This window comes from Natrix helvetica, assembly GCF_964273705.1.
Source record: "Natrix helvetica genome assembly, chromosome: 5".
Lineage (NCBI taxonomy): Eukaryota > Metazoa > Chordata > Lepidosauria > Squamata > Natricidae > Natrix > Natrix helvetica.
The window spans coordinates 68,238,053-68,264,322 of NC_138551.1; the positions used below are offsets into that span (position 1 = coordinate 68,238,053).

At 39.3% G+C, this 26,270-nt stretch overlaps 1 protein-coding gene across 1 annotated transcript in view; it reads left to right on the plus strand.

Annotated features, from left to right (window-relative positions):
• The window catches only part of DOCK1 (dedicator of cytokinesis 1), a 459,011-nt gene that overhangs the window by 358,724 nt on the left and 74,017 nt on the right, over positions 1-26,270 (plus strand). Inside the window, exons 34-37 of the mRNA XM_081954827.1 lie at positions 9,714-9,799; positions 9,936-10,092; positions 20,006-20,046; positions 23,498-23,588. Coding sequence (XP_081810953.1) covers positions 9,714-9,799; positions 9,936-10,092; positions 20,006-20,046; positions 23,498-23,588 — 375 coding nt within the window. The remainder of the gene's footprint in view (positions 1-9,713; positions 9,800-9,935; positions 10,093-20,005; positions 20,047-23,497; positions 23,589-26,270) is intronic.

Below are 26,270 nucleotides of genomic sequence, written 5' to 3' on the forward strand. Positions count from 1 at the left end.
GACAGCTGGACTGGGATGACTGGAGTTTCCTGGGGTAGTGGCTTCACTTGCGCTGCCGAGGCTTCCTGGAGTAGCAGCCTTAAGTGGTGGGTCCAGGTTGGGTTGGGTCAAGGCATCAGGGTGCAAAGGGCTTTGTGCTACACTGCAGTTTAGGAGCTTCTTACAGCCCCAGAGCTGAGTTGCACCAAAAAGCTGTGTGGTTCTGGGGCCATTCTTACGACTGCCATCCCACTTCATGGTCAAGTCATTGCACTTCAGATTCTTGGCAACTGGTTCACATAAATGACCGGTTGCAGTGTCCCATGGTCATGTGATCATGACTTATAATGAGACACCCATTCGGAAGAATGAATTCGCTTAACAACCACACCATCACTTTGTGACTGTGTTGACTCGCAGTCAACACAGAACTCATACTGTGGTCCTTCCGCTTGGCCATAACAACTTAAAATTGAAATTCCAGGCTCCGTATGGTCACAGGTCAAAAATTATTTGTATTTAAGGATATTAGTTAATATCAATAGCACCTAGACTATGATTTCATAGGTGTAGTTAATTTGATGGCGTGGAAGAACAAAGTCCAGTGTATTTCAAGTGTCATTTTATTTTTGATAATTTATTATACCACTTCACATTCCTTTACAGCCCTCTCTAAGTGGTTTACAGTGTCAGCACATTGACCCCAACAATCTGTAAAAAATCAGGACAGCTTTCATATGTGAACTGTAACCAATGCTAAGTCATAGCTGTACATTAAGTAACACTCAGACAACTGTTCATGTATTCTTGACTCATTTCTGATTGAACAAGTAAATTGCAAAAATAAATTGAAAATCTCTGGTAAAAAGAAAAAAAAAGTAAACATGACTAGATAATCCAAATCTTAGAGCAACACGATTTCGATACATCCTGTTGAATCAAATCATGGGGTGTAATTATTTTATAAGCTATTGCTACAATAATGACTAGTCATGATGGCACATCATGTATTTATTTGCTATTAATTAATAAATGCACAATACAAAAGCAATTTGTGTGAGACCATACCAGTTATTTTTATTTTACAGCTCAGCTTCACAAATGCTTTGGATAAGTTGCTGTACATACTTCGTACTAGCCAAATGGTGACTTAATCATATAATAGATAAAAATTTGGCAATCAAATTCTGACCAGCACCACACAGATTATTTAAAAAAAAATCAGTATCTGGCTTGTGTTAGATTTCATAGGTGTAGCAAATTTGATGGCACGGAAGAACAAAGTCCAATGTATTTCAAGTGTCATTTTACTTTTGATAATTTATTTGTGTAGCAGCTGGATCTCTTGTTATATAGAAGAGTTTCCTGTTTGTCGTTTCTCTTAAATGGCAGAGGTGGGTTCCTATCAGTTCGACCTGGTTCAGTCAAACCAGTAGTGGTATGCCAGCCTGGGTCACAGAACCGGCGGTGACCCAGGCTGGCCATGCCCCCGAACTTCTTCCCCAGTCGCCACCATGTCGATCTCTTTTTTCAGTTCTGCGCATGCACAGAACAATTTCCATTGAAATGTGCATGCACGCACACAAGCGATTTGGCAGTAACGCCAGCTAGAAGCCAACCCCTGTTGCATAGACTCAGTTTTATGTTATAATAAGGTGTCAATCTTCTTTGGTAGCGATCAATGAATCCATAATAATAATAATAATAATATTTATTTCTTAGCCGCACCCTCTCCCGAAGGACTCGGGGCGGCGTACAATAAAAACATAAAAATGCAAGTATGGACAAACATACATATAATATAGACGTATACAAAGACGTATACAAAGACATATACAAAGAGGAGGTGGACAAATGGATGGAAACAATTAAAATCACAATATTAAAATCCCCTAAATAAATTAGATAAAATTACAAAAATAAAAAACCCGTCAGGAGCGATATGTTCAGACTATAGTTGAGCCAGGCCAGCTACTTGAAATAGGTGGGTCTTGAGCTTTACACGGAAGGAGCGGAGGTCAGAGGTATTCCTAATATCCGGAGGGAGGTCATTCCACAGGGCTGGTCCCGCCACAGAGAAGGCTCTACTCCTAGGCGCCGCCCCTCGGCACTGTCTGGTGGACGGCACCTGGAGGAGTCCCTCTCTGTGCGAGCGAATTGGTCGCAGGGATGTATGGGGCAGGATACGATCCCGTAAGTAACTAGGTCCTGAGCCATGGAGCGCTTTAAAGATCGTTATCAAAACCTTGAAACGCACCCGATAGACCACAGGAAGCCAGTGCAGCTCGCGCAGGAAAGGTGTCACATGGGAGTACCTGGAACTCCCCATAATTACCCGGGCGGGCGGATTCTGGACCAACTGTAGCCTCCGGGTGCATTTCAAGGGAAGCCCCATGTAGAGAGCGTTACAGTAGTCCAGGCGAGACGTCACCAGCGCATGAGTGACTGTGCGTAAGGCGTCCCGGTCCAGTAGGGGGCGCAATTGGCGCACCAGGCAAACCTGGTGGAACGCCCCCCTTGCCACGGCTGTCACATGGTCATCCATGGACAGCCGGGCATCCAGGAGGACGCCCAAATTGTGCGCCCACTCCACGGGGGCAAGTTGAACGCCCCCGATGGCCAAAGATGGCATTAATTGGCTGAACCGGGGAGCCGGTACCCACAGAGACTCCGTCTTGGAGGGGTTGAGCTTGAGTCGGTTGTCATCCATCCAGACCCGTACTGCTTCCACACACCGGGACATCACTTCAACGGCCTCGTTGGGGTGGTTCGGGGTGGAAATGTACAGCTGAGTATCATCAGCGTACAGATGATATCCCACCCCAAAACCACGGATGATCTCACCCAACGGCTTCATATATGTGTTGAACAGGAGTGGCGAGAGGACCGACCCCTGTGGCACCCCACACGTAAGGGGGCTTAGGGTCGACCTCTGCTCTCCTGCCAACACATGTTGCGTCCGACCGGAAAGGTAGGAGCCGAACCACCGCAAAACGGTGCCCCGGACCCCCAACCCCTCCAGTCGGCACAACAGGATACCATGGTCGATGGTATCAAAAGCCGCCGAGAGGTCTAATAGGACCAGGATAGAGGAACAACCCCTATCTCTGGCCCTCCAGAGATCATCTACCAACGCGACCAAGGCCGTCTCCGTGCTGTGCCCGGGACGGAAGCCGGACTGGCGCGGATATAGATAATAATCTTCCTCCAGATGTCGTGGAAACTGATAAGCCACCACACTCTCTACAACCTTCGCCAAGAAGGGAAGGTTGGAGACAGGACGATAATTGGCCAGCTCCATAGGGTCCAGGGAAGGCTTCTTGAGCAGGGGTCTCACCACCGCCTCTTTCAAAGAGGCCGGGAGAGACCCCTCACTCAACGAAGCGTTCACTAGGCCTAGGAGCCAGTCACGTGTAACCTCCCAGGATGCCAGTACAAGCCAGGAGGGGCACGGGTCCAATAAACATGTGGTGGGTCGCAGTCGTCCACGCATTCTGTCCAAATCTTCGATGGCAACCAAGTCAAACTCCTCCCAGATCGGTGTCTCAAGACTCGCCACGGACGTCTCCATAGGACCACTGACAGGGACCCAATCCTTCCGGATTTGAGCGATTTTATCCTGCAGGTATTTCCCAAACTCCTCTGCCCTACCCTGTAAAGGGGCCTCCCGCGGCCTCTGAAACAAGAGGGAGCGGGACACCCGAAACAGGGCGGCAGGGCAGTTCTCTGCGGATGCAATGAGAGCGGCACAATATTGACGTTTGGCCGCTCTCAATGCCACAAGGTACGTCCTTAAATGCGCTCGTACCTGTGTTCGGTCAAATTCGGAATGGGAGGACCTCCAACGACTCTCTAGGCATCTCTTGCGGTGTTTCATCACCCTTAGCTCCTCAGTAAACCAAGGGGCCAGGGTGGATCGTTGCCGCCAGAGAGGCCGCAAAGGCGCCACTCGGTTCAAGGCCCCGGTAGTCGCATTATTCCACGCGACCACCAGGTCCTCTACCCGGGGGCAGGTCAGGGTTGCAGGAGGTGGCCCAAGTTCCGTCTGGAACCTATCTGGTTCCATCAGGCGCCTGGGGCGGAACCATCTAGTGTTTTCTGGTTCAGCCTCCCCGCAGCGGGGGGTAGCACCAGGGAAGTCGAGTCATCCAAGTTTGTTTGTTGTTTGTTTGCTCTAAAATATTATTTGATGTGTGTGATGCTTGTATTTGCTTGGAATATAAGCAATACTTGAAACAATATTCATTTACTTTTTACCTCTGGGTTTGTTTTGCTTTTGAAATTGAAAATCTATTACTGAATAATGCAAAAAAAATTCCTTGAGCAAAAGAATTTGTAATTAATTTTTTAAAAAATCTAAATGTAAAATAGTATTTATTGTGAATAGTATTTCCTGACATTCATCTTATTTGACATTTTCCTCTCTGACTCATGTTTAAACTTTTTCCTAAAATGCAAAATTTGGGCCAGAAAATGCTTTGCTTGGAGTGTAATAATTGCTAATGGATTACTTGCAGTGTGAAAAGATTTTTAAAATTCTTATTGAAATCTACTACGGGAAATCTAAAATATTTCATTCTTTGTACTCTCTTGTAATACAGGTTTTTTTGTACTCTCTTGTAATACAGGTTTTTTTCTTATTTTTTTCTTATTTTCAAAGTTAGCAATTGTCCCTCTTACCATCTTGTCAAACTTTATCATTACTTATCATTTATACAAAAGGAATGTTTTAGAAATGTTTCAGTGCTGAATAATTAAATCTGCTTTCTACTTAATTAAATATTGGGCTTAGTCAGTAGGAGCAAGTATGTCAAGTCAACTTACCCATGAATTTTTCAACATTTATATTTAGAAACAGTTCCAAATGTTGATGAACCTTTTGTAGTAAATCCCATCTTCTCTTAGAGGGTCACTTAGGAGTAGCAAATTGGACAAGTAGGTTTGTATAGTTGGGCCTCATATCTTTGCAATGTCATACAAGGTTACAGAACATCATAAAATTTGGTAGTATTATGGAAACAAAACTATATTGAGCTGTTAAGCGCAGCCTAAATTGCTGAGATAGTGAATAAAAATTCAATTAACATCATACTCTGATCACTGAAGAAGATACCTTGTATATTTTAAGCATTTACTTCACTTAAGTAAAGTGAAGTAAATGACTTAAAACTTCACCACACGCATACACAAACATATTCATGGATCAGCAGTTCCCAGATTGTGAACCTTACAATATATTAAGGGAGAAAGGATACCTGGGAAGAGGAGATGGGTGATTTCTTAAAAGGTGTGGGGTGGGGTGGGGGGAAAGAAAGCTATTCCAAAAGTAAGAGGGGAATGTAATAACAATGACACAAAACTCATGCTATACTAAGTCAAATAAAGAAAAGGGCAGAGTGCAATGGCAAACCTGCAAGAGGAAAGAAAACAGAACAAGGTAGAACATAAAAGTAAATTGAAAATGCGGGTTTTATTTAAATTGTAAAAAAAAAAAGATATGTTTCATCTGACTTTAGAATTATTACCCTTTCCAATGAATGCCTTAAGACTGAGTAAGGGCAGGAGTGGGATTCAGCTGATACACACCAGTTCAGGTGAACCAGTTGCTCCGGCGATCAGTTGGCTCCGCCCACCTGCCCCTGCTCTATTCCATCCTATATTTCATTTGTCAGAAGCCCAGCTGATCAGCGCAACAGAGCATATTGCTGTGTCTCAGCTGTTTTACTCGCTGGGGCTGCAGGAAAAGGTAAGGTAGTGCTGATTTCAAATGTAATGTGCGCGCGCGCGCAGCGAACTTATTGTTACACCGGTTGAATCCTACAATTGAGTAAGAGGGTCATATTTGCAGTTCCTAGCACTATTTGCTTAACACAGTCGGATCTCTTTACCATGGGTTCTGGCAGACAAAATCCAAATAACTGGAATTATATGTGCCTTTGCACCATAAAAGGATTAACAACCTTCCTATTGGGTAGGCAAGCAGCAGAGCATATGGAGGAGAACAAAAGGAGTGGTGGTTCTACTAGTCCACATTACACAAGATACAAACTTCATCCAAAATGAGCCATACAGTATATGCATTTTGGTTGTGGACTCTGTCAAGGATGGAAAGAAGCCTCCTTTCCTTGATAACCTGCATGAGCTGATGTAAAGTCACAGAAAGATACCTGGTGCTGTTTTGTGTTTCCCAAGACACATCTGTGGTCTGAATATTGTTTGTTTATACAGGGGATATGAGGGAGATATTTAAAAATTTTATGAGCTTAGATGTAATAGGCTCCACTGAGAATTTTTGATCGATTGAGCATATTGCTGGTGCAATTGCTTGCAGAAATATCCTTAAGCAGTCTGCAGGGAATATCAGCAGAGAGATGAATTCAGTGCAATCAGGACTCAGATAGTGCAAACTTGGCTTTTTCAGCAGTCTGTCCCCGCAGCTTCTTTTGTCAGAGGACTAAGTAGGTGGGGAGAGGGAGGCTGTTGTTTTCCTTTTGAGCAGTTCATGGCATTCACATGGCATCCACTCCAAAACAGACATCAGGGTTCACTGGGTTAAGCATTTGCATCATGCAGCCATCTAATACTAAAATATCAAATCTGGCTCCAAGGTCCAGGCAATCATTAGATGACAGAAAAAAATTCTAATGGGTAACTCATTGCTGTCATCTTCTGCTTATCTGGATTTTTGCAACCCAGTTTTTATGTGTGAACTTCACGGATGACGTAGTTATGCAGGAATACGACTAGTTCTTGCAAAATCATTTCTCACTAGCTTAACCTAGGGATATATACAACAATATTGTGAACCTCCTCAGTATTTCCAGCTCCCACACCCTATTCTTTTTTCCTAACCTGTCAAATGGGTGGCATACTGTAAGTATATGCCACACAAAATTGCATTTTAAGAGAATTTTCAACTTGTGGATTTTGAAGAAGATTATTCCAGATCACAATGATATTGAGAGAAAGTGTAATGTCTGAAGAAACAATTTCTGGTGTTCTTTGAAAAATTACACCGCAGCTAAGTAATTTTTTGCAACGAAATGAGAATGAATTCTTTCAGTTAAGTGGGTTCCCGTGGGTAAGATATATGTTTGCATTGTGCTAAAGGCACATTTATGACATGCATTTATGTGCTTGTGTTTTTCTCTCCTGCAGTGTCCAATATATAACAGCTTTGAAACCTGTTGATGTTGCAGGTGTTTTTAGGGTACACATACAGGCAAATTCATTCTGTCCTATGATTAGGAATTAAGAATTGCTGTACTTACAATATAATTTCATTGCTAATACCTATTGTCCCATTGCATGTATCCATAATTCTTGGTATTACCATCTTTTTCTACCACACTGGTGCTATTTTTTTTTAAAAAAGAAGATTCTATTTGTTTGGTCTTGGTTATCTGCTCAAGTAAAAGTGATTTTGCATGGTCAAAGTACTATAATGCAGAATTACGTCCCTGCGACCTATCCGCTCACACAGGGAGGGGCTCCTCCTGGTGCCGTCTGCTAGGCAATGCCAGCGGGCGACACCTAGGAGTAGATCCTTCTCTGTGATGGGCCCAACCCTCTGGAATGACCTCCCCCCAGACATTCGAACTACCACCGACCTCCGTTCCTTCCGGCAAAAGTTAAAGACTCACCTATTTCAATCAGCTGGCCTGGCACTTTCTTAGTTTTACCTCCCAGGGATTTATTTTATTTTAGGGTTTGGGGTTTTAATTGTGATGTTTTTAGGTATTTATTTCTTAGTACAGCCTATCTCCCCCTCCAAATGTATTTTAAATGTAGCTTAAATGTATTTAATTATTATGACTGGTTTTATTGTATTGACTGTACACCGCCCCAAGTCCCTTTTTGGGAGAGGGGCGGTCTAAAAATCTAAGAAATAAATAAATAAATAAATACTTTATGCCGTTCATACCTCTAATGCACAAAATGTCTCTATATCCCAAACCTCTAATCATTTTGAGTTATCTACATTATATACAATTTGCATAATTTCTTATTTTACATGTACTTGATCTTTTATTACAGTATGAAGATGAAACTTTCTTTGTCAGTGGCAGGGATAGCAAAAGCAAAAAAAAAAAGTGGGGTTCAGAAAAGGTGAAATGTGTTTGCAGTCATTGTCTCTAAGTACAGACATTGGGAGGGCAGAATTGAGAATTAGAAGCAAGAAAAATTCAGTAATTCAGATAGCCATAGCAATAGCACTTAGACTTATATGCCGCTTCACAGTGCTTTACAGCCCTCTCTAAGAAGTTTAGAGTTAGCATATTGTCCCCAATAATCTGAGTCCTCATTTTACCAACCTTAGAAGGATGGAAGGCTGAGTCAAGCTTGAGCCAGTAAGAATCAAACTGCTGGCAGTTGGCAGAATTAGCCTGCAATGCTGCATTCTAACCACAGCGCCACCACAGGAAGCCATTCTAATCATTTAGATCTATTCCTCATGGTTTATAGACGATCTTTAAAGACATCTTTATTTGCAGGATTTCCAACCCTAGCTAAATTTATTGGCATCCATCTCACAAGAGGGTTGCTTTATTACTATTAAACTATTGTACTGTTATTTTTTATAATACTGATTTATTTTATTGCTATGTTGCAGCCCATTCAGATGTTTTGAGTTGGTCTGTAAAACCCTGTAAAATAAATAAATAATTCTAGGTGGCTGTTAGTTTTTGTACCTTAAATTCCTATGCTTCCGTTTATTGACTCTTTCTGCATCTCTTCCCATGACTATCCACAAAATAGACCTCACTATCATTTCATGGCCATTCAATTGTTTTGACACTCTAGTGACATTTTTTCAAATGAAGATACATACAATTGATTGCTTTAGGAAGCACATGTATAACTCTCAGACTACAGGTAGCTCTCAGCCACTTTCTACTACTAATAGCCGGGAAGAAAAGAGAGGGGGGGGGGGACTGAAGAGGGAGGAAATTAAGAAAATGGGTTGTGCCTGCAGAAAAGCCTTTTCTGTATAAAGCATTACACATAAAAACTATATAAGTCTGGAAAAAGATTTGGCTATTTTACTGATTTTAAGGGAGGTGCTTTATACACACTGATGTTCATTGCAAAGCAATAACAATAACAGTAAACATCTTCATCTGCTGGAAAAAGATTCTGACAATCTGTTGAACTGATTGTTTAAGTTCTTTTTCAAATTACGATCATGTTAAAGCCTTATTTTTAACCTCATTACTAGCTGTTTTCTGCTTCGTCTCCTTCCCCTAATGCAATGACTTTGAAGTTCCTTGGTTGATGTATCTGAGGTGAGCCAAGTTCTGTAGTCTTCTAAATAAATGTGAATGTATTTCATCTAACCAAACGATGCAATTGGCAATGCAGCCTAATATATCGTCCATAATAATGCTTTCAATTTGCTTGCATTTGTAGCTATTATAATTATTGTGAAGGATAGAGTGTGCCTGCCTTGAATATGATTTCTTGTCTCTTATTACTGTAATTAACCATCTTATTTAGATTTGCTTTAAAAAAATCACCTAAGCTCCATTTAACAATATGGCCAAACATTTCCAAATGCTCAAATGGCAACAGATCATTATATACAAGCTGGAGGTAGTATTGGAGATGTCAAACTATTAAAATTCAATCAAATATTGCATTTATTGTAAAGCCAAACAACTTTATAACCTGATCATTGCTATGATGACATATTTGGAGTGTTAATTATTTATGCTTGTTCTGTTTAATTACAGTTTGAAAATGAGATAATCACAAAACTGGATCATGAAGTGGAAGGTGGAAGAGGAGATGAACAATATAAAGTGTTATTTGACAAAATGTAAGTGCTCATAACAGCTGGATTTATAATGATTAATTAACATTTGTTGATACAAAATATTTCAAATTAGTCTTTCCTGAGGGATATGTTCCCAAGTTTGATTAATACGATTTTATTTTTACTATCACTTTTTCAGCCTTTTAGAGCACTGCAGAAAACATAAGTACCTTGCCAAAAATGGTGAAACTTTTGTTAAACTTGTGGTACGGCTGATGGAGAGACTTCTAGATTACAGAACTATTATGCATGATGAAAACAAGGAAAACCGCATGAGCTGTACAGTCAATGTTCTGGTGAGAAATGAAATGGTTATATGTGGGATAAAGAAGACTTCTATACAATCTCTTTTTTCTTAGGCTGCCTAATCATATGACTACAATTAAGTGGATAAGATTCTGCCCGCTGGATGTTTCACAAAAAAAGTAAAACTTGAGGATTTCTTTTTCTTCTTTAAAACTGGTGTTTACTTTAGAAATCAAGATTAGACAAACCAAGCCTAAATTAAATATATGATTCTGTTTACACCATCATAATTCATCTAAGAAAGTTACTAATAAAAGGGGAAATGTAGGATGATAAACTCTAACTTTGGCAAAAGAGCTTGATTGGTAAATAATGCTGTATCTTAAAAGGACATTAGCCTTTGTAGTCACTTTTGTTAGGTGGGTTTAGGGGACTAAGAAGTCTGATAGATCGATGGGAGTTTAAAATATCAATGCCTTGGTTTACTGCAATTTTCTAGAAAATAAAGATAAAAGATAAACTTGAGGATATAAATGGAAAGCATAACTTCAAACCAGAAGAAAGCTGACACTTAAAACTTTTCAAAAAATCAGATAGCATGGTAACCAGGCATACTGTTGATTTAATTAAAGTATCACATCTGCATTTAACGGCCACGTCAAAAATCCTTTTCCTTGGTGTCTGAAGGCTGCCATAATACAGGAAAATGATCCATAATACAGGAAAATGATCCATTATGAAAATGATCCATAAAAATGATCCATGTACAGAATAAAACAGAAACCTCAGAACCTTTATAAAATACACACTAAACCGGGCATGAAGTTTTTAAAGTCAAAGTCTGTTGGCTCTTGTTGACATGGAATATCTGCTGGGATCATTTATTATGGTCTTCTAGGAATTAGGCTACTAAATCCCTGCAAACAGTCATAAACCCACGGGGCCAGAACAGCTTCGAAAGCTTTTTACCTGTCATCCCTCTTGTGGGTTATACATCAGTTGGGGGGGAAAAGAGAGCACAAAACTAACTTAAATGAGAAAAATAGGGAAAAAAAACATCCTTTGGATTTGGTCCCCCCCCCCCCAAGAAAGTACTCTAAACCAAAGTTAGGAGTGTATATTATTAAATGACTTTACAATTTTATAGTTCCAGCCATTTACCACATGTTATAACAACATCACAATCATCATTATTATTCCTAAATCAAGTCTCTCTGGTGAAGGTTATGGACAGTAATCTGCCACACTGTTTCCATGGAGACCTTTTATTTTAAACTTGTTACTCTTGAGCAAAGAGATAAGGACTGGACAAAAATCTGGATGTTTTCACTTCTAGTCTAGAACCTTAACCACTATTACAGCTTGGCTCCCCAGAAATTTATTTATTTATTTGTTAAGTTAACTTGTTATGTTTGTTAAGTTAAGACCAATTCTAATGTCCTATGGGTAACTTACAAAACTAAAAACAAACCTCATAAAAACAGAAACATTAAGTCAATAGGCAGCCCAATTAAGACACTCTGTTAACAAAAACCCACAAAACAAAACAGAGACCATTAAACAATGACAAAGATAGACCCCAGGTCTGTGACCAGAGCCAGATTTTCAAAGCTTCCTTGAAGCCCAGGAGGGCTCCACTCTTATCTCTGGAGGAATGCTCTTGTAGAAGATGGGGTTGCACCTGAGCAGACATACTTCCTAGGTCCCACAAGCTGGCAATATTTAATGGAACAGAGCTAGAATGCACTCCACTCTGATGGAAGCTACTGAATGGGCAGAAACTATTGATCTCTCCAGTATCTAGGCCCTATGTCATTATGTCAATATAAACCACTTTAAAAGAGATTTAAAATTAATTTTAAATTATTTTGCATTTTAAATTAAAATTATATTCTAGTAGGGAGAGATCCTGATTATATAAATTATATAAATTTGCAGTTCTTAAACATCGGAAACAGCTAATACATTTACTTTGGTTGTTCAGTCCCTATCTTGCATTAAGTCATTAAGTTCAGGTACATAAATTCTCAGAACTCCTTTGATCCTTCAGACTTCTGCAGTACATCTTTTGCATAACCTTTCTATTTGTAGAATAGTGTTCTCTCTCTCCCTCCCTCCCTCTCCTCCCCCTCTCTCTGTCCCTCTCTGTCTCTCTGTCTGTCTGTCTCTCCCTCTCCCCTCTCTCTGTCTGTCTGTCTGTCTGTCTGTCTGTCTGTCTGTCTCTCTCTCTCTCTGCATCTCCCCCTCTCTTTCTCTCTTGTGGGGGCAGGCGTGCAAAAATGATTTATTTGCTTTTTTTCAGCCTCTGGACGCATAGCTTGAAGTATTTTATTGGCATTCAGTCCATAAAAGGGATTATCATTAATGAGGGCTTATTTCTTTGATTATAAACAAGTATTTTGTATAGTTTTTCTTTTGTTTATCTTCCTGTTTTGCTGCTTTACTTCATACAAAAAATCTAATTCCTAATTTTTATTAATCCTTTACTCCATCTATCTGGATTGCTTCTCCAAAAGTTAATTAAAAGTTACTTAATTTCACCTGTACCCTACAAATTGACCCATTGTGGAGATCAGAATCCAGCCTGGAAAAGAAAAGGAAAATTATTCTGGCTGGATTCTTAAAATGCTACTGGAGCCCCTTTGTTTCATTAGCAAATATGGACTATGTATTACCTTTTTTTGTAATTATGTTATACATCCTCTGAGCATCAGCAAACTTACTTATGTGCAATGTATGTACTTTCATAGAAGTACATTATGTATGCTGTAGATTAATGTAGATTAATGCACTATTTCTCTAATTTGTGGAATAACTATTTTTAACTCACAAGGAAATTTATTTGCGCATGCACATTTAGAAACCCTGGGGAATCATCATCTTAATAGGCACTCACATTTAAAACTTACCGAGAAGACAGGTGCTGAAGGATGAAATGATTGAAAATGCATTTTATAAGTATCAAGAAGTTTTTCATTCTGTAGGGGAGAAAAGACTGGATTTGTATAACTGCCTCCTGCATGTGCATTGCCTTCATGAATTTATTTATTTTTAATATCATGATTTCAAAACAGAAAAATAAAGGGGGACATCGTGTTTATAAAATATTTAATGGAAGGAGGCTAGGATTGGCATATTTGATTATAGTCCAGGTGTCAGCAACCTGCGGCTCTGGAGCAGAATGTGGCTCTTTGATCCGTCTCCTGTGACTCCCTGCTGACCTGGTCACATGACCTGCTCTCAGCCCTGAGACACTGGCCCGAACCAGGGCTTGAGACTGGCCCGACGCGGTCAGTGCCAGCTGCTGTCCCCTTCATGTCAGCTCAGGAAGGAGGAGAACAGGGAGGAGCAGCCACCACCGGATATGGGGAGGGAAGAGCTCTGGCTACACACCTGAGCACACAGTGGCAGAAGTGGGAGGAGGAGTCGCTACCGCCACAGCCATGATCCCAGCCCAGGAGGGTATCCTGCTTGTGCATGCATGCACATGTGCATCAGAAAGAGAGAGATGAGAGAGAGAAAAGGGGAGAAAGAGAGAGAGAGAGAAAAATGAGAAAATGATGGAGGGAGAGAATGAGAGAGGAAAGAGAGAAACAAATGAAAGCGAGAGAATGGGGAGAGGAAGAGGTAGAGAATGAGAGAGAGGTAAAAGAGAGGGAAACAAATGAGAAAGAGAAGGGGGAGAGAGAAAGAAAGACAGAGAGAGGGAGGAAGAGGGAAAGATGAGAGAGATGAGAGACAGAGAAAAGAGAGAGACAAAAGGGGAAAAAGAAAGAGAAATGAGAAATGATGGAGGGAGAGAATGAGAGAGAGGAAAAACAATTGAGAGAGAGAAATAAGAGAGAGCTGGAGGGAGAGAAAGAGAGGGAAAAGAGGGAAAAAAATGAGAGAGAAGGGGAGAGAGAGAAAGGGAGGGGGAAGAAAAAGAGAAAAAACAAATGAGAGGGAGTGAAAGAGAGAGAAAAGGGAAGAAATAGAGAAAGAGAAAGAACTGAGAAAATGATGGAAGGAGATAATGAGAGAGGAAAAAGAAAGAAACAGAGAGAAAGAGAAATGAGAGAGAGAGAGCTGGAGTGAGAGAATGAGAGGGAGGGAAAAGAGAGGGAAACATGAGAAAGAGAATAATAGAAAGAGAGAGACAGAGAGACAGAGAGAAATACACACAGAAAGAAACAGAGAGAGGGAGGGAGGGAGGGAGAGAGAGACCCATTTCCCACAGAAAACACAGGGAGCCACAAAACCTAGGTAGGCATGGCTGGGGGGGTCATGGGACTGGGTGGGAGTGATGTTGAGTTGGCTATGCCCAACCATGTTTTGTGTGTCCTGGTGTTTTCTTTTCTGTGGAAAACAGGTCCATATATGAGTGTTTAAGGTTGCAGACCCGTTGTAGGCTATTCTCTAAAGCTAAAGTTTATGACTTTTTTCTATTTGCTGAAAAAAAATTACTTTCAAGAGGCAGGTCTGGTATCAAGAAGGTATTACAAGAATGGGCAATTGTGAAATATTCACACTATTTTTGAAGGAGAGATAGAGGGATTTATAGGGTGAAAAAATATTTTAATTAAATTAAAATTTGTAAAGCGGCCCGATTTATAGCAACTCTCAGTGGTATGCGATAGAAAGAACAAAATTAATAGCAACTATTAAAAAAAAGATACTGAATCGTGGAGAAGGATTAAAAAACAACACTCTCAACATGCAGCATTTTACCAGCCAGCCAGCCAACTCAAAGTCTGAAGGAAGAGCCAGTTTTCAAGGGCGTATTTGAACGAAATGAACCCAGGTGCATATAAATCTCAAGCAGGATATTACAATGGCATGTGCCACAACAGAAAAGGTGGGATGATTTCATTGATGGAACCCAAAGCATGCAAAATCTACAAGACCAGTGGTGGGTTACGACTGGTATACCCCGGTACAGGCATACTGTGCCTGCTGGGAGCACCAGGTACCGTTCCGGTACGGTGCTCCGAAGGGCCCACCCACCCACACTCCTTAGCGGTATTTGAGGTTTTTGGGGGTTCCACACATGGCGCGTACGGCACCTGTGTGACACTCTGCTGAGCAGCTGGAGCGTCACAGAGCGTCGCAGGCGATAAGTACGCATGCACATGCGCTGCACGTGTTCATCTAGTGGACGCCCAGCCCCGTTGCACCGTACCTGTTGCACCAGGATCCGAAATCCACCACTGTACAAGACATAATGGGCAGATGCTACAAGAGATAGATGGTCCCTCAGTTATCCAGGCCCATAGCCATGAAAGGCTGTGAAGCAGATAATGAGCATTTTGAAATCCACCTAAAATGTACTAGTAGCCAGAGTAGCTCACAAAGCAGCAATGTTACACAGTCACACTGTGGCATGGTCATCATTTCTTATTCCATTGCATTCTGCACAAGCTGCAGCTTCAAATGGTCCTGAAGGGCAGCCCCCTGTAGAGCGCATTGTAATTGCCCTTATGCAAAGTGATGAAAGATTTAATAATTGTTTGGAGTGCCTTAAGATCTAAAATTGGGTGCATGTGATACATATCATGAATCTGAGTGAAGGCCCCTCTGGCTACTATTACAGGAGCTGGGGGTCTAGGATAATGTCCAAATTGTACATCAGCCTCAAATAGGGAAGTGAGATTTTAGTTCCAAGTGGTCCAAGCACCCAAAGCCACTTGGTTGACCTTGATTCAGTTCCTTCTTATCCAGCCACCTGCCAGCCTGTATGAAAATTGCCCAAAATTATTGGATCCATCAACAGCTTCTTAATTCGGGGGTGGGGAGGACACCTCACATTCTTCAATGACTCCACTGGATTGCAACATCTGTGCTGCTTGATTTTGCAAAATGTTTTGGAATCTGCAAAATTGGGGCTGAAGAGTTACACATGGCCCACAGATTGACTACCTACTCTAGAATCTCATGATTAAAAAAAGTTATATTGTACACAATCCAGAATAATATTTGTCCAGAAGGAGCAAATATTTTTATAATAGTCAGTCTTCCTAACACTGAGATAATAGGCTCACACCATCATGTTCCTATTGGCAATTCACATGTGATGTTTTTTCTGTGTCTGTTAATAGAAATTATATATTCCTATCTTCAAAGAATATAACTCAATTATGCAGTCCAGTCAGGCCTCTAATCATCAACCTTCTTGCCTGTATTTGACATAAGTAAATTCACCCTCATCAAGTCAGCTATTGATTTTAAAAAAAATCATAGAGAGAAGTTAGGTGTCATTCCTGGGATTGATAAAATAGAAATAAAACTGAGCGGCATCAACATGTTTACTGCATTGCATTATTAAATCCAGAGCAATTTATGAACTCGTTATACTAACCAGGAAAATGAAAATGAGCAGAGCTGCTACAAAATGATGTTACTGACCAAATGAAACCACCATCAGTGGTATCAAAGCACTAATCCAGCAAAACAAAACAAAAATATATTATGCTCTCACTTATAGCTAAAAAAATATATGATTTGAATCATGATAATCCGTCCATTGGAAACACTGTCAACTTAGAATTTGTGCTCAAAGCTGCAGGCCTATAATTGTACATACAGCGGGTTTCTTAGACAACATCACTGCCTAGAAACATTTTCTCAATAGACTGATCATTTATATTAATAGAATTCTTTATGTTTTAGACCAGTGGTTCCCAAAGTGGATGGTATGCTCTCTGGGGGGCAGTGGGATGACTTGGGGTGTTAAGAGGCAGGGGGGCGCTAAGCGGTAAGGGGGGCAGCAGGGGGCAACAGAGCAGCCAGGAGGAGGGGAAAAAGTTTTTCTTTTTTTTCTAAACTATTTCCCTCCGTCTGGGCTCTCCCTTGCAGAGCTGAGCTTAGCATTCAGTTTAAAATCCAGGTCAGGGGAGGGGGCAACAGAGGAGCCAGGAGGAGGGAAAAGGTTTTTTTTTCTAAACTATTTCCCTCAGTCTGGGCTTTCCCTTGCAGAGCTGAGCCTAGCATTCAGTTTAAAATCCAGGGCAGGGGAGGGGGGCAACAGAGCAGCCAGGAGGAGGGGAAAAAGTTTTTCTTTTTTTGCCAAGCTATTTCTTTTTTCGCAAGGAGAGGAGGAGAGAGGGAGGGAGGGAGGAAGGCAGAGAGGAAGGGAGTGAAAGAGAAGGAGAGAGGAAGGGAGGAAGTCAGAGAGAGAGGGGAAGAAAAGGAGGAAGGAAGTGAGAGGGAAAGAGGAAAGAAGTGAGAGAGGGGAGGAGGGAGAAAGAAAGTGAGATGGAGAAAGATGGAGAGAGGGGAGAGTAAGAAAGGAGAGTGGGAAGGAGATAGGGAGAGAAAGAGGGGAAGGATGGAGGAAGAGGAAGAGTGGAAAGGAGAAAGAGGAAGAGAGAAGGGGAAGAGAGGGAGGAAGAGAGGTGTGAGAGAGAGACAACTAAACTTTACTTATGAAAAGGTGTTAATTATGTAATGGAAGAGATAGGAAACTGCATTAATGATATATATGGCAATGCATTGATTTGTACTAAAATGTTTAGCTTAAAGAAGTTATAAGGAATCACAAATATGTAAGTTAAAAGTGTGGAAAATGTAATGTACGTGTGGATGACTCTTTGCATGAGTTGCATTGGGAAAAATAAAAAAATATAATAATAATTTAAAAAAGAAAATGATTTTATCTCTTTGATTCCCTAATTGGACTCCATTGTCTATATTTCCCTTTCCATCCCCATGGTTCTTTAGTGAAAATTATAACCCAAGAACATATAGATCTGTTAAAATGTTCCCATTCTCACTTTCCATATTGGGAAGCCCTAGGTACCATGCAATAATCTCATCAAATAATTCAAGCAAATGTTAATGCTTTCTTAATTACACCAATGCAAACAATATGCCCACAATGACTTTGTAAAATGAAACTTTATTTAATTGGTCATCTCATCATGCTTCTTGGATGAGAAGCAAAACATCTTCAAAGAAAAAACAGAAAGTCCAGTTGCCTCTTGAAAAGGCACCTTTGGGACAACCATGACATGGATGACTGAGAATCTCCCTGTAGACATCAAGCTCCAGAATCCTTGCTTTGCTGCAGAGTAAAGAGCAACATCCTGGTTATTTGCACAGAGAAGGCAGGCAGGGAGTTGGTAGGGTTTATTTATTCACTTAGCAAAGCCTTAAGTCAGATGTGAACACACACATATTGTAAGTATTCTGATTTTCAGAGCAGAAATGGCAGAAGCAGAAATATCAAAGAAGAAATGTAGACAATATAGTGTGGAATATCTGAAGTATGGATTTATACCAGTACCATCAAACCAGCAGCTGCCACGGTGCCTACTATGTGAAAAAGTATTTTCTAATGAGGCAATGAATCCTTCCAGACTGAATGAACATTTGAAGAAGGCACATCCTGACAAGGCAGACAAGAACCTAACTTTTTTTCAATCACTTCATGACAACTTGCAAAAGCGCCCAACACTGTCACGCGTGTTTTACAATGCTTCCCAACAAAACACCGATGGCTTGCGTGCATCATACAACATTTCATTGCTGATTGCTAAGTCTGGAAAGCCACATACTATTGGTGAAGAACTCATCCTACCAGCCATTAGTGAGGTTCTGAGTACTGTTTTGCATAAGTCACCACATGATATAATTAAGACAATTCCTCTCAGCACCAATTCAGTGCAAGGACGCATAGATGAAATGGCTGAGAATGTGGAAGATGTATTGTGCAGCATACTACGGACAATAGACTTTGCATTACAGCTGGATGAATCAACTTTGCCAGGCAATGAATCTTTGCTTCTTGCTTATGTGCGCTTTATTAAAGATGAAAGTTTGACCCAAGAGTTGTTATTTGCGAGGCAACTAAAAACAGATACTAAAGGGGAGTCAATATTTCATGTTGTTGAACAGTTTTTCAAAGACAAGGAAATTCCACTTACCAACATACTAGCTTGTGCAACTGATGGAACACCATCAATGACTGGTCGCTACTGTGGGTGCATTGCTTACTTGAAAAAACTTACTTGAATTAACATTAACTAAAAACTGAAAAGGTTTTAAAATTGGATTTTGAATAAATGTGCAATTATTTGTTACAGTTTTGAATTTTACTGTTACTATCTTCCTTCCGTCGTGCAAACCGTCCAGTCACATGACCCCCAAGCCATGCCCGCCAAGCCACGCCCTCAGAACTGGTAGTAAAAAAGTTTGAATTCCACCACTGGGTGGGGGGCACTGAGGATCAGTTTGTAGCACCAAGGGGATGGTGGACTGATGAAGTTTAGAACCACTGTTTTAGACTATGGTTCAATTCTAAAAGGATGTTTTCTTTTTACTTAAGGAAGAGACAAAATGAACCTAACCTCAAATGTGTTCTCCAGCTAAAGTGAAGTTTTCTAACGAATAATGCCAGTGCTGTGGGTGTGCTAATTATGGGAATTATAGCAGGCATAAAGGGGAAAATGTAGTTCTTCTGTGTTTTTAATGAAAAAATATATTCCAGAGGAGGAGTTTTATTTAGTTCTGCATCAGAAGGGAGGAATATATTATTCCAGTAATCTTATAATTATCAGCACTCATCCTCCTTCCTACCTGAAGCTATTTACGTTTTTAGTATGCTCTTTAATTTATTAGTTTTCAAGAATGGTTGATTTAACGCTAATTTTAGTTTAATGTTTTAAATTGTTTTTCAGTACATTACGATGACTAGTACGTTGCAAAAGTGAGAAGAGCTAATGGTGTAGGATTTGAAAGTGCCCTATTGGGGGCATATGGAGTTCTTGTAATAAAATGTTTTTAAAAAGCAATGCTTTCATATTTCATAGGTGAAAAAATGAGTTCTAGGAGATGCAAGCATCACGTTATAATATTGTAATGTGATGCTTGCATCTCCTAGAACTCATTTTATAAATTTCTAATATAGTGTGTATAAAACCTTTGCACATATGTGTAAAACCAAATTCATTAAAAGAGGCTGATACATCTTTTTTTTTCCCTTAGAATTTCTACAAAGAGATTGAAAGAGAAGAAATGTACATAAGGTTTGTAAATATGAACTTTATTAGGCCTTGTTTAAGAATAAATACACGATTTTACATATACACAAATGCAGCACAAGCAGATCCTTTTATTCATCTATCTGCAAACACCTGATGAAATCCTAAGTATTGATTAAAGTAGGACTGTGTGCAATATGGATCCTATTATTATATCATATAATTATATTTTAGGCAGCATACTTAAAGGAGACTCTTATTCAGAATATATAGGTGTGTAATTTCAAGCTTTGCTTTAACACCTCTTTTTCCTCACCAGGTGTAATTTATTCATTTAGTTTTTTAAAATATTAACGTTGATTCCTGACACGGTTACAGGGTACCTTTGCTCCCATCCCAACCCCCATCCTGCCACCTTGCTCTTTTTAACACTTCCCACTGTCTTTTGAACTATCAATGTATTTCTTCCTTCTAGTGACTTTATGATTGGTATTTCTTTGCTCCTTTCTGTGGTTGCAAAAGCTGACTTTTTTTTTAGCTCCTGGCCCTTTCCTTTGTTTTTGTTTATCACTGATTTAATTTGTTTCTTAACAGGGAAAGGGGATGTTAATTACCATCTACCTTTCTGCAGCGAGAACAATTGCTCATTGCTTTTTATTATTATTATTATTTTATTATCACAACTGCATTCTTGCATTCTCCAATGGATATTAAAACCCTCTTTCCCCAGGTTATAATTCTAATTATCAAAAGATTGTAAAAGTACCAACTGATTATTTGCTTTTGAACATGTCTTTAATAATATACAGAACCTCTTTGAGGTAATATCTTTCCTCCATTTGAAGCTTTCATTTTGATCATTTATAACTCAAAATGTAACCTATTCAGAATGACAGAAATTACAGAAATTTTCTGTAATTCTGTAGAAGTGTAGAAGAGGACAAAGCCACATATTATATAGGTTTCATTAGTTTAAAACTGAAGTCAAGACAGTGGATTTAGCACTTCATTACATGAGGAAGGAACTTTTTCTTTCTTTCTTTCTATTAGTTCTTGGTATTATTCTTGGTAACTTCTATTCCCATAACAATAAGTTGTTATTTTTAACATGCATTAGCATCATTAAAAAAAACTTACATGTGAATAGCTACACTGTAAGGAAATATGGAGTTTTATGACTTTCAAGTGCAGCTGAATAGAAAGTCTTAAAATTGCTCCCTCCATGCTTTCCTGTTCTCCCATATATTACAGTCATCATCAAGATCCTAATATAATATGCAATCATGCCCAGGTAGAAAGATGTTATATATGTTTCTGAGATGTAAGTTCTCCAAAGTAAGCTAAATAAATATGTAAGTATTTATTTTATATATTTATTACAAGAGCTTCTATGGGGCTTCAACCTTCCACAAGAGCCTGAAAATCTGTCTCTGCCAGTAGACCTAGGGCCCCAAGGGAAGCACCCTGCTGGAGCTGGTTGATGAACTAATAGTGGATCCCATTTTCCCCTGTGCATCTTGCTCCCTCCCCCCCATCTTTTAATTATACTTTTGTATCCTTATTGTTATGGTTTTACCGCTTTTAATGTTGTAAGCTGCCCAGAATTGCTTCGCAGCAAGATGGGTGGCAAACAAATTAAATCAAAAAACAAATAGTATGATTCTGGTTTATATATAAAATGCATATGGAACTAAATAAGATTAAACTAAAGCAATTACTTTCAATATCTTCATAAATGACTTAGATGAGGGAATAGAAGGGGAACTCAGCAAATTTGCAGGAGTAAACTAAACTGGCAGGAATAGCCAACACCCCAGAAGACAAACTCAGGATTCAAAAAGATCTTGGCAGACTTCAACAATGGGCCCTATCCAACAAAATGAAATTTAATGTGGAGAAAAGTAAGGTTTTACACTGGGCAGGAAAAACCAAAGGTACAAGTACAGATTAGACGAAACTTGGCTCAAAAACAGTAACTTTGAGAGTGACCTTGGGGTTCTAGTGAACGATCACTTATACATGAGTCAGAAGTGTGTGGCAGCAGCCAAAAAAGATAATATAATCCTTGGTTGTGTAAACAAAGGCATAGAATTAAAATCACGTGAAGTATTAGTATTGCTTTATAAAGCCTTGGTAAGACCACATGTGGAATACTGCATCGAAGCACCACATTACAAAAAAAATGTTGAGACTTTATTAAAAAGTGCAAAGAAGAGCAACTAAGATGATTGAAGACCTGGAGATTAAAACATATGAAGAATGGTTGCCAGATTTGGGTTTGGCTAGTCTAGAGAAAAGAAGGACTTAGTGGGGCACTTGATAGCAATAGCACTTAGACTTATATACTGCTTTACAGTGCTTTACAGCCCTCTCTACGTGGTTTACAGAGTCAGCATATTGCCCCCAACAATCTGGGTCCTCATGATAGCAGTCTTCCAGTATTTGAGAGGCTGCCACAAAGAGGAGTGGGCCAATTTATTTTCCAAAGCACCTGCGGGCAGGACAAGAAACAATGGATGAAGACTAATCAAGGAGAGAAGCAACTGGGAATTAAGGAGAAACTTCCTAACCATGAGGATAATTAATCAGTGGAACAGCTTGCCTTCAGAAATTGTGGGCTTCATCACTGGAGGTTTTAAGAAGAGGCTGGACAGTCACTTGTCTGAAATGGTATAGGCTCTCCTTCTTGTGCAGGGGGCTGGACTAGAAGACCTTCAACGTCCCTTCCAGCTCTATTCTGATTCCGATTCTGACTCTGATTCAAAATTACTATCACTATCAAACATATGGATAACAATAACACACATTAAGGCAACAATAGTAATGTTATTAGCATAAATATAGCAATAGCACTTAGATTTATATATCACTTCTTAGTACTGTTCTAGTGGTTCACAAATGTCAGCAGATTGCTCCCAACAATCTGGTACCTCATTTTAATGACCTCGGAAAAATAGAAGGCTGAATCAACCTTGAGTCAGGATTGAACTGCTGGCAGTTGGCAGTTAGCCAGTAATACTGCTTTCTAACCATTGCGCCACCATGGCTCCTAAATATAATAAATATAATCCATAAGTATAATTGCTACTTTCATAAAAATCATATTTTATATGTTGGGGTGGATTTTTATTTATTTTCAAAGGTAGCAAAGTTTTCTTGTTTCTTTGGAATTACTTTTCAAGGAAATAATGTTACAAATGTCAAAAATAGAATTTTTCAGTTATATACTTAACCAAAATTATATTTCAGAAAATCAGTGTTGTTTTTTTAAATGAATCTTTTAACCATGGAAAATATAACTTTATGAAATGCATTATTCATATAATTGCTGACTTCTTTTGAATGCCAGGTACTAAGTATTTGAAAGGCTTGATTTGAAATATGAGATTAAAAAAAACATATTAATTTTATTTCATATTTCAGCATTTAGAATTCAAGGGATCTTAAACCATAATTATTCTGTAATATTGTTGAAAATTATATTTTATTACTTTAGGTATTTGTACAAACTTTGTGACCTACACAAAGAATGCGATAACTACACTGAAGCCGCCTACACATTACTTCTCCATGCAAAGCTTCTTAAGGTATATACTTCAAATATTTTTAATCTTGAAGGTTTAGAATTTAAGATGCAAAATTTCTCCAGAAATAAATGATACCTGCATACAAAATACGCTAAATACAATAAGAATGAAACTGAAAGCTAATGTATGTAATTGTTACCTGATTTTTGCCTGAAATTTAGTTTAAAGTGAACTAAATTTAAGTGAACTTTAGTTTAAAGTGAACTTCCTGAGGAGGAAGCAAAGACGAAGTACCCCAAAAGAATAACCGCAAATGTCAGTACAGATTGTTAACCACGATGAGACTTATCATCTGTTTGGATTCAGCATGGGGCACGTTTCGCTATCCTTATAGGTATGGCCTTAAAGATGCCTTGCTTTTTCCAGGGTTTCCATGTTAGCTATGCGGAAAATATGTGTTTGAATTAAGGAGATGTGACATGATGCAACCACATATCACTGCTCTGTTGACTTTTCCTTAATGCCTTCTTAACACATGTTTTTCTGAATCAAGTGGTTACCATGTGAACCCAGAGAAAGTCAAGACTTCTTTAGGATATGCTGACAAGTAGAGCAAACAGCTGTGCTAGATCTGAAACATCTTTCGCACTCTGGATCCAAATATTGCAAGTAAGATATTGAAACTTATAAGCAATATTCCAAGTTTATCTTTGTAGATTGGTACCTGCTTCATTTTCTTCTCCAATCGTTTTTTTCTTTAGGTAGCAGACTTTTTAGTATTGCAGGGTGACTCATTACAACTTTGTGCCCTTCTCCAAATATCCCAGTTATTGAAGAACATGGATACTTCAAAATATGAGAAACTGTTCGCAACATGAACATCTCTTGATAATTGCCTTGAAGTATCTTTAAATGTAACTTGATAGAAAAAGAAATAATAGTTTTTTTCCGTTTCTATAATGATGAAGGGATGGGAGATGATATAGATAAGTCTTTGTAGTTATAGCTGTGTTCTTGCAATTTGCCCTTCCAGCCCTTTATAATTACTTTACAATGCTAAATCCCTGTGTATGTGTGTATCAGTGGTGGGTTTCAGGCAGTATGCCCCAGTACGGGCGTACCGGAGCCAGCCCGGAGCACCAAATACTGCAGGGCCTAAGCTCCTTACCTGTGTTTTAAAGTTTCTGCGCTGCCGCGCATGCACATGATGCATACAGCACCTGCGCGACCTTCCACGGAGCAGCTGCAGTGTCGTGGAGCATTGCAGAGGCACTAAGATGCATGTGCATGCTGTGCGCGTCCATGAGGATGCCGCCAGCCTGTTCCAACCATACCGGTTGGAACGGGATTTGAAACCCACCACTGGTGTGTATATATCAAGATAGATAGATAGATAGATAGATAGATAGATAGATAGATAGATAGATAGATAGATAGATAGATAGATAGATAGATTGATAGATGATAGATGATAGATAGATAGATAGATAGATAGATAGATAGATAGATAGATGATAGATAGATAGATAGATAGATAGATAGATAGATAGATAGATAGATAGATAGATAGATAGAGCAGTAAAAATAATTTCATTATCTTTTGTAATGGTCAGATCTGTCACCTGAATGTAGATTTTCCTAAGCATTTTTTGACCATTGATATGATAATGTGCTAACTAACCCTTTGGGTAAATTAGTAGTAAACAAATTACTTTTGAAAAGATAAAGAAAGCGAAGTTGTGATTTTGCTGAAAACAAGTGTTCCTTGCTGATTGAAGGCATCTATAAATGGAACAGGGAGGATAGAATATTTGAAAACTTTTATCCTTTCCTCCTGTTCCTCAGAATCCTCTAAACTTTGGGCTGAATCTGATAACAGACAAAAAACTGCAGATGAGGGATTAAGAATCACTGTATAATCTGCATACTTTCATTGTGCACCTATCACAAAAGGGGTCATTCTGGTATAAAGCTGAATCATCCCTATAATATTGTTTGCATGAATATATAGGCCAGATGATGTGCTTACATATCGTAGGATCTCCAGTGTCATCTGCCTTAAATACTTGACTGGTTCCTATTGGATGGCATCGTTTCTATTCCTTTCGGATCTTCCTACAGATCCAGGCTGAATCACAAGTGTCTGACAGGGAATTCAATTTGCACAAGTAAATCACAGAACTCCTGTTGTGGCTCTGGATTCATGTTGCGTAGTTGGGAGTTCTGTGCAAATGGAGGTGACACATACAAGGATATAATGCATGCGGATTATATATGTTATATCCCTTTCTTCCATTTCAAGTTCTCAAACTTCCTAGCAACCAGCCGACTGTGGCATTTGTGCATTTCTGTGAGGCAGAAAGACCATTTCTTTCTATCAGCATTTCAATGTAATATTTGTTTGCTGGGCAATATTCTAAGTGTTGAATAACCTAATGTTTGTAAGCCATGTTAAAAATGTAAAAATGCCATACAGTATTTGAAGAAAAAATCCATGTGTAACATCATGTTACTGATCTTAATGATGACAATGATTTTCTGATGGATTTATGGTTCATTTTAAAATCATTTATATGAGCCATGCTAGTCGGTGATCTGTTTTGATATTATAGAAGAAATCTGAGAAAAGTCCTAGTAACAAGCAAGATCATGAGCAAAAAAGTGCCATGCTGAGATTAGGAAAGATCTGAGTAGGGGGCAAGAACTGAGGTCTACATTAACTTTTAAGAATTTAGAAAAGCT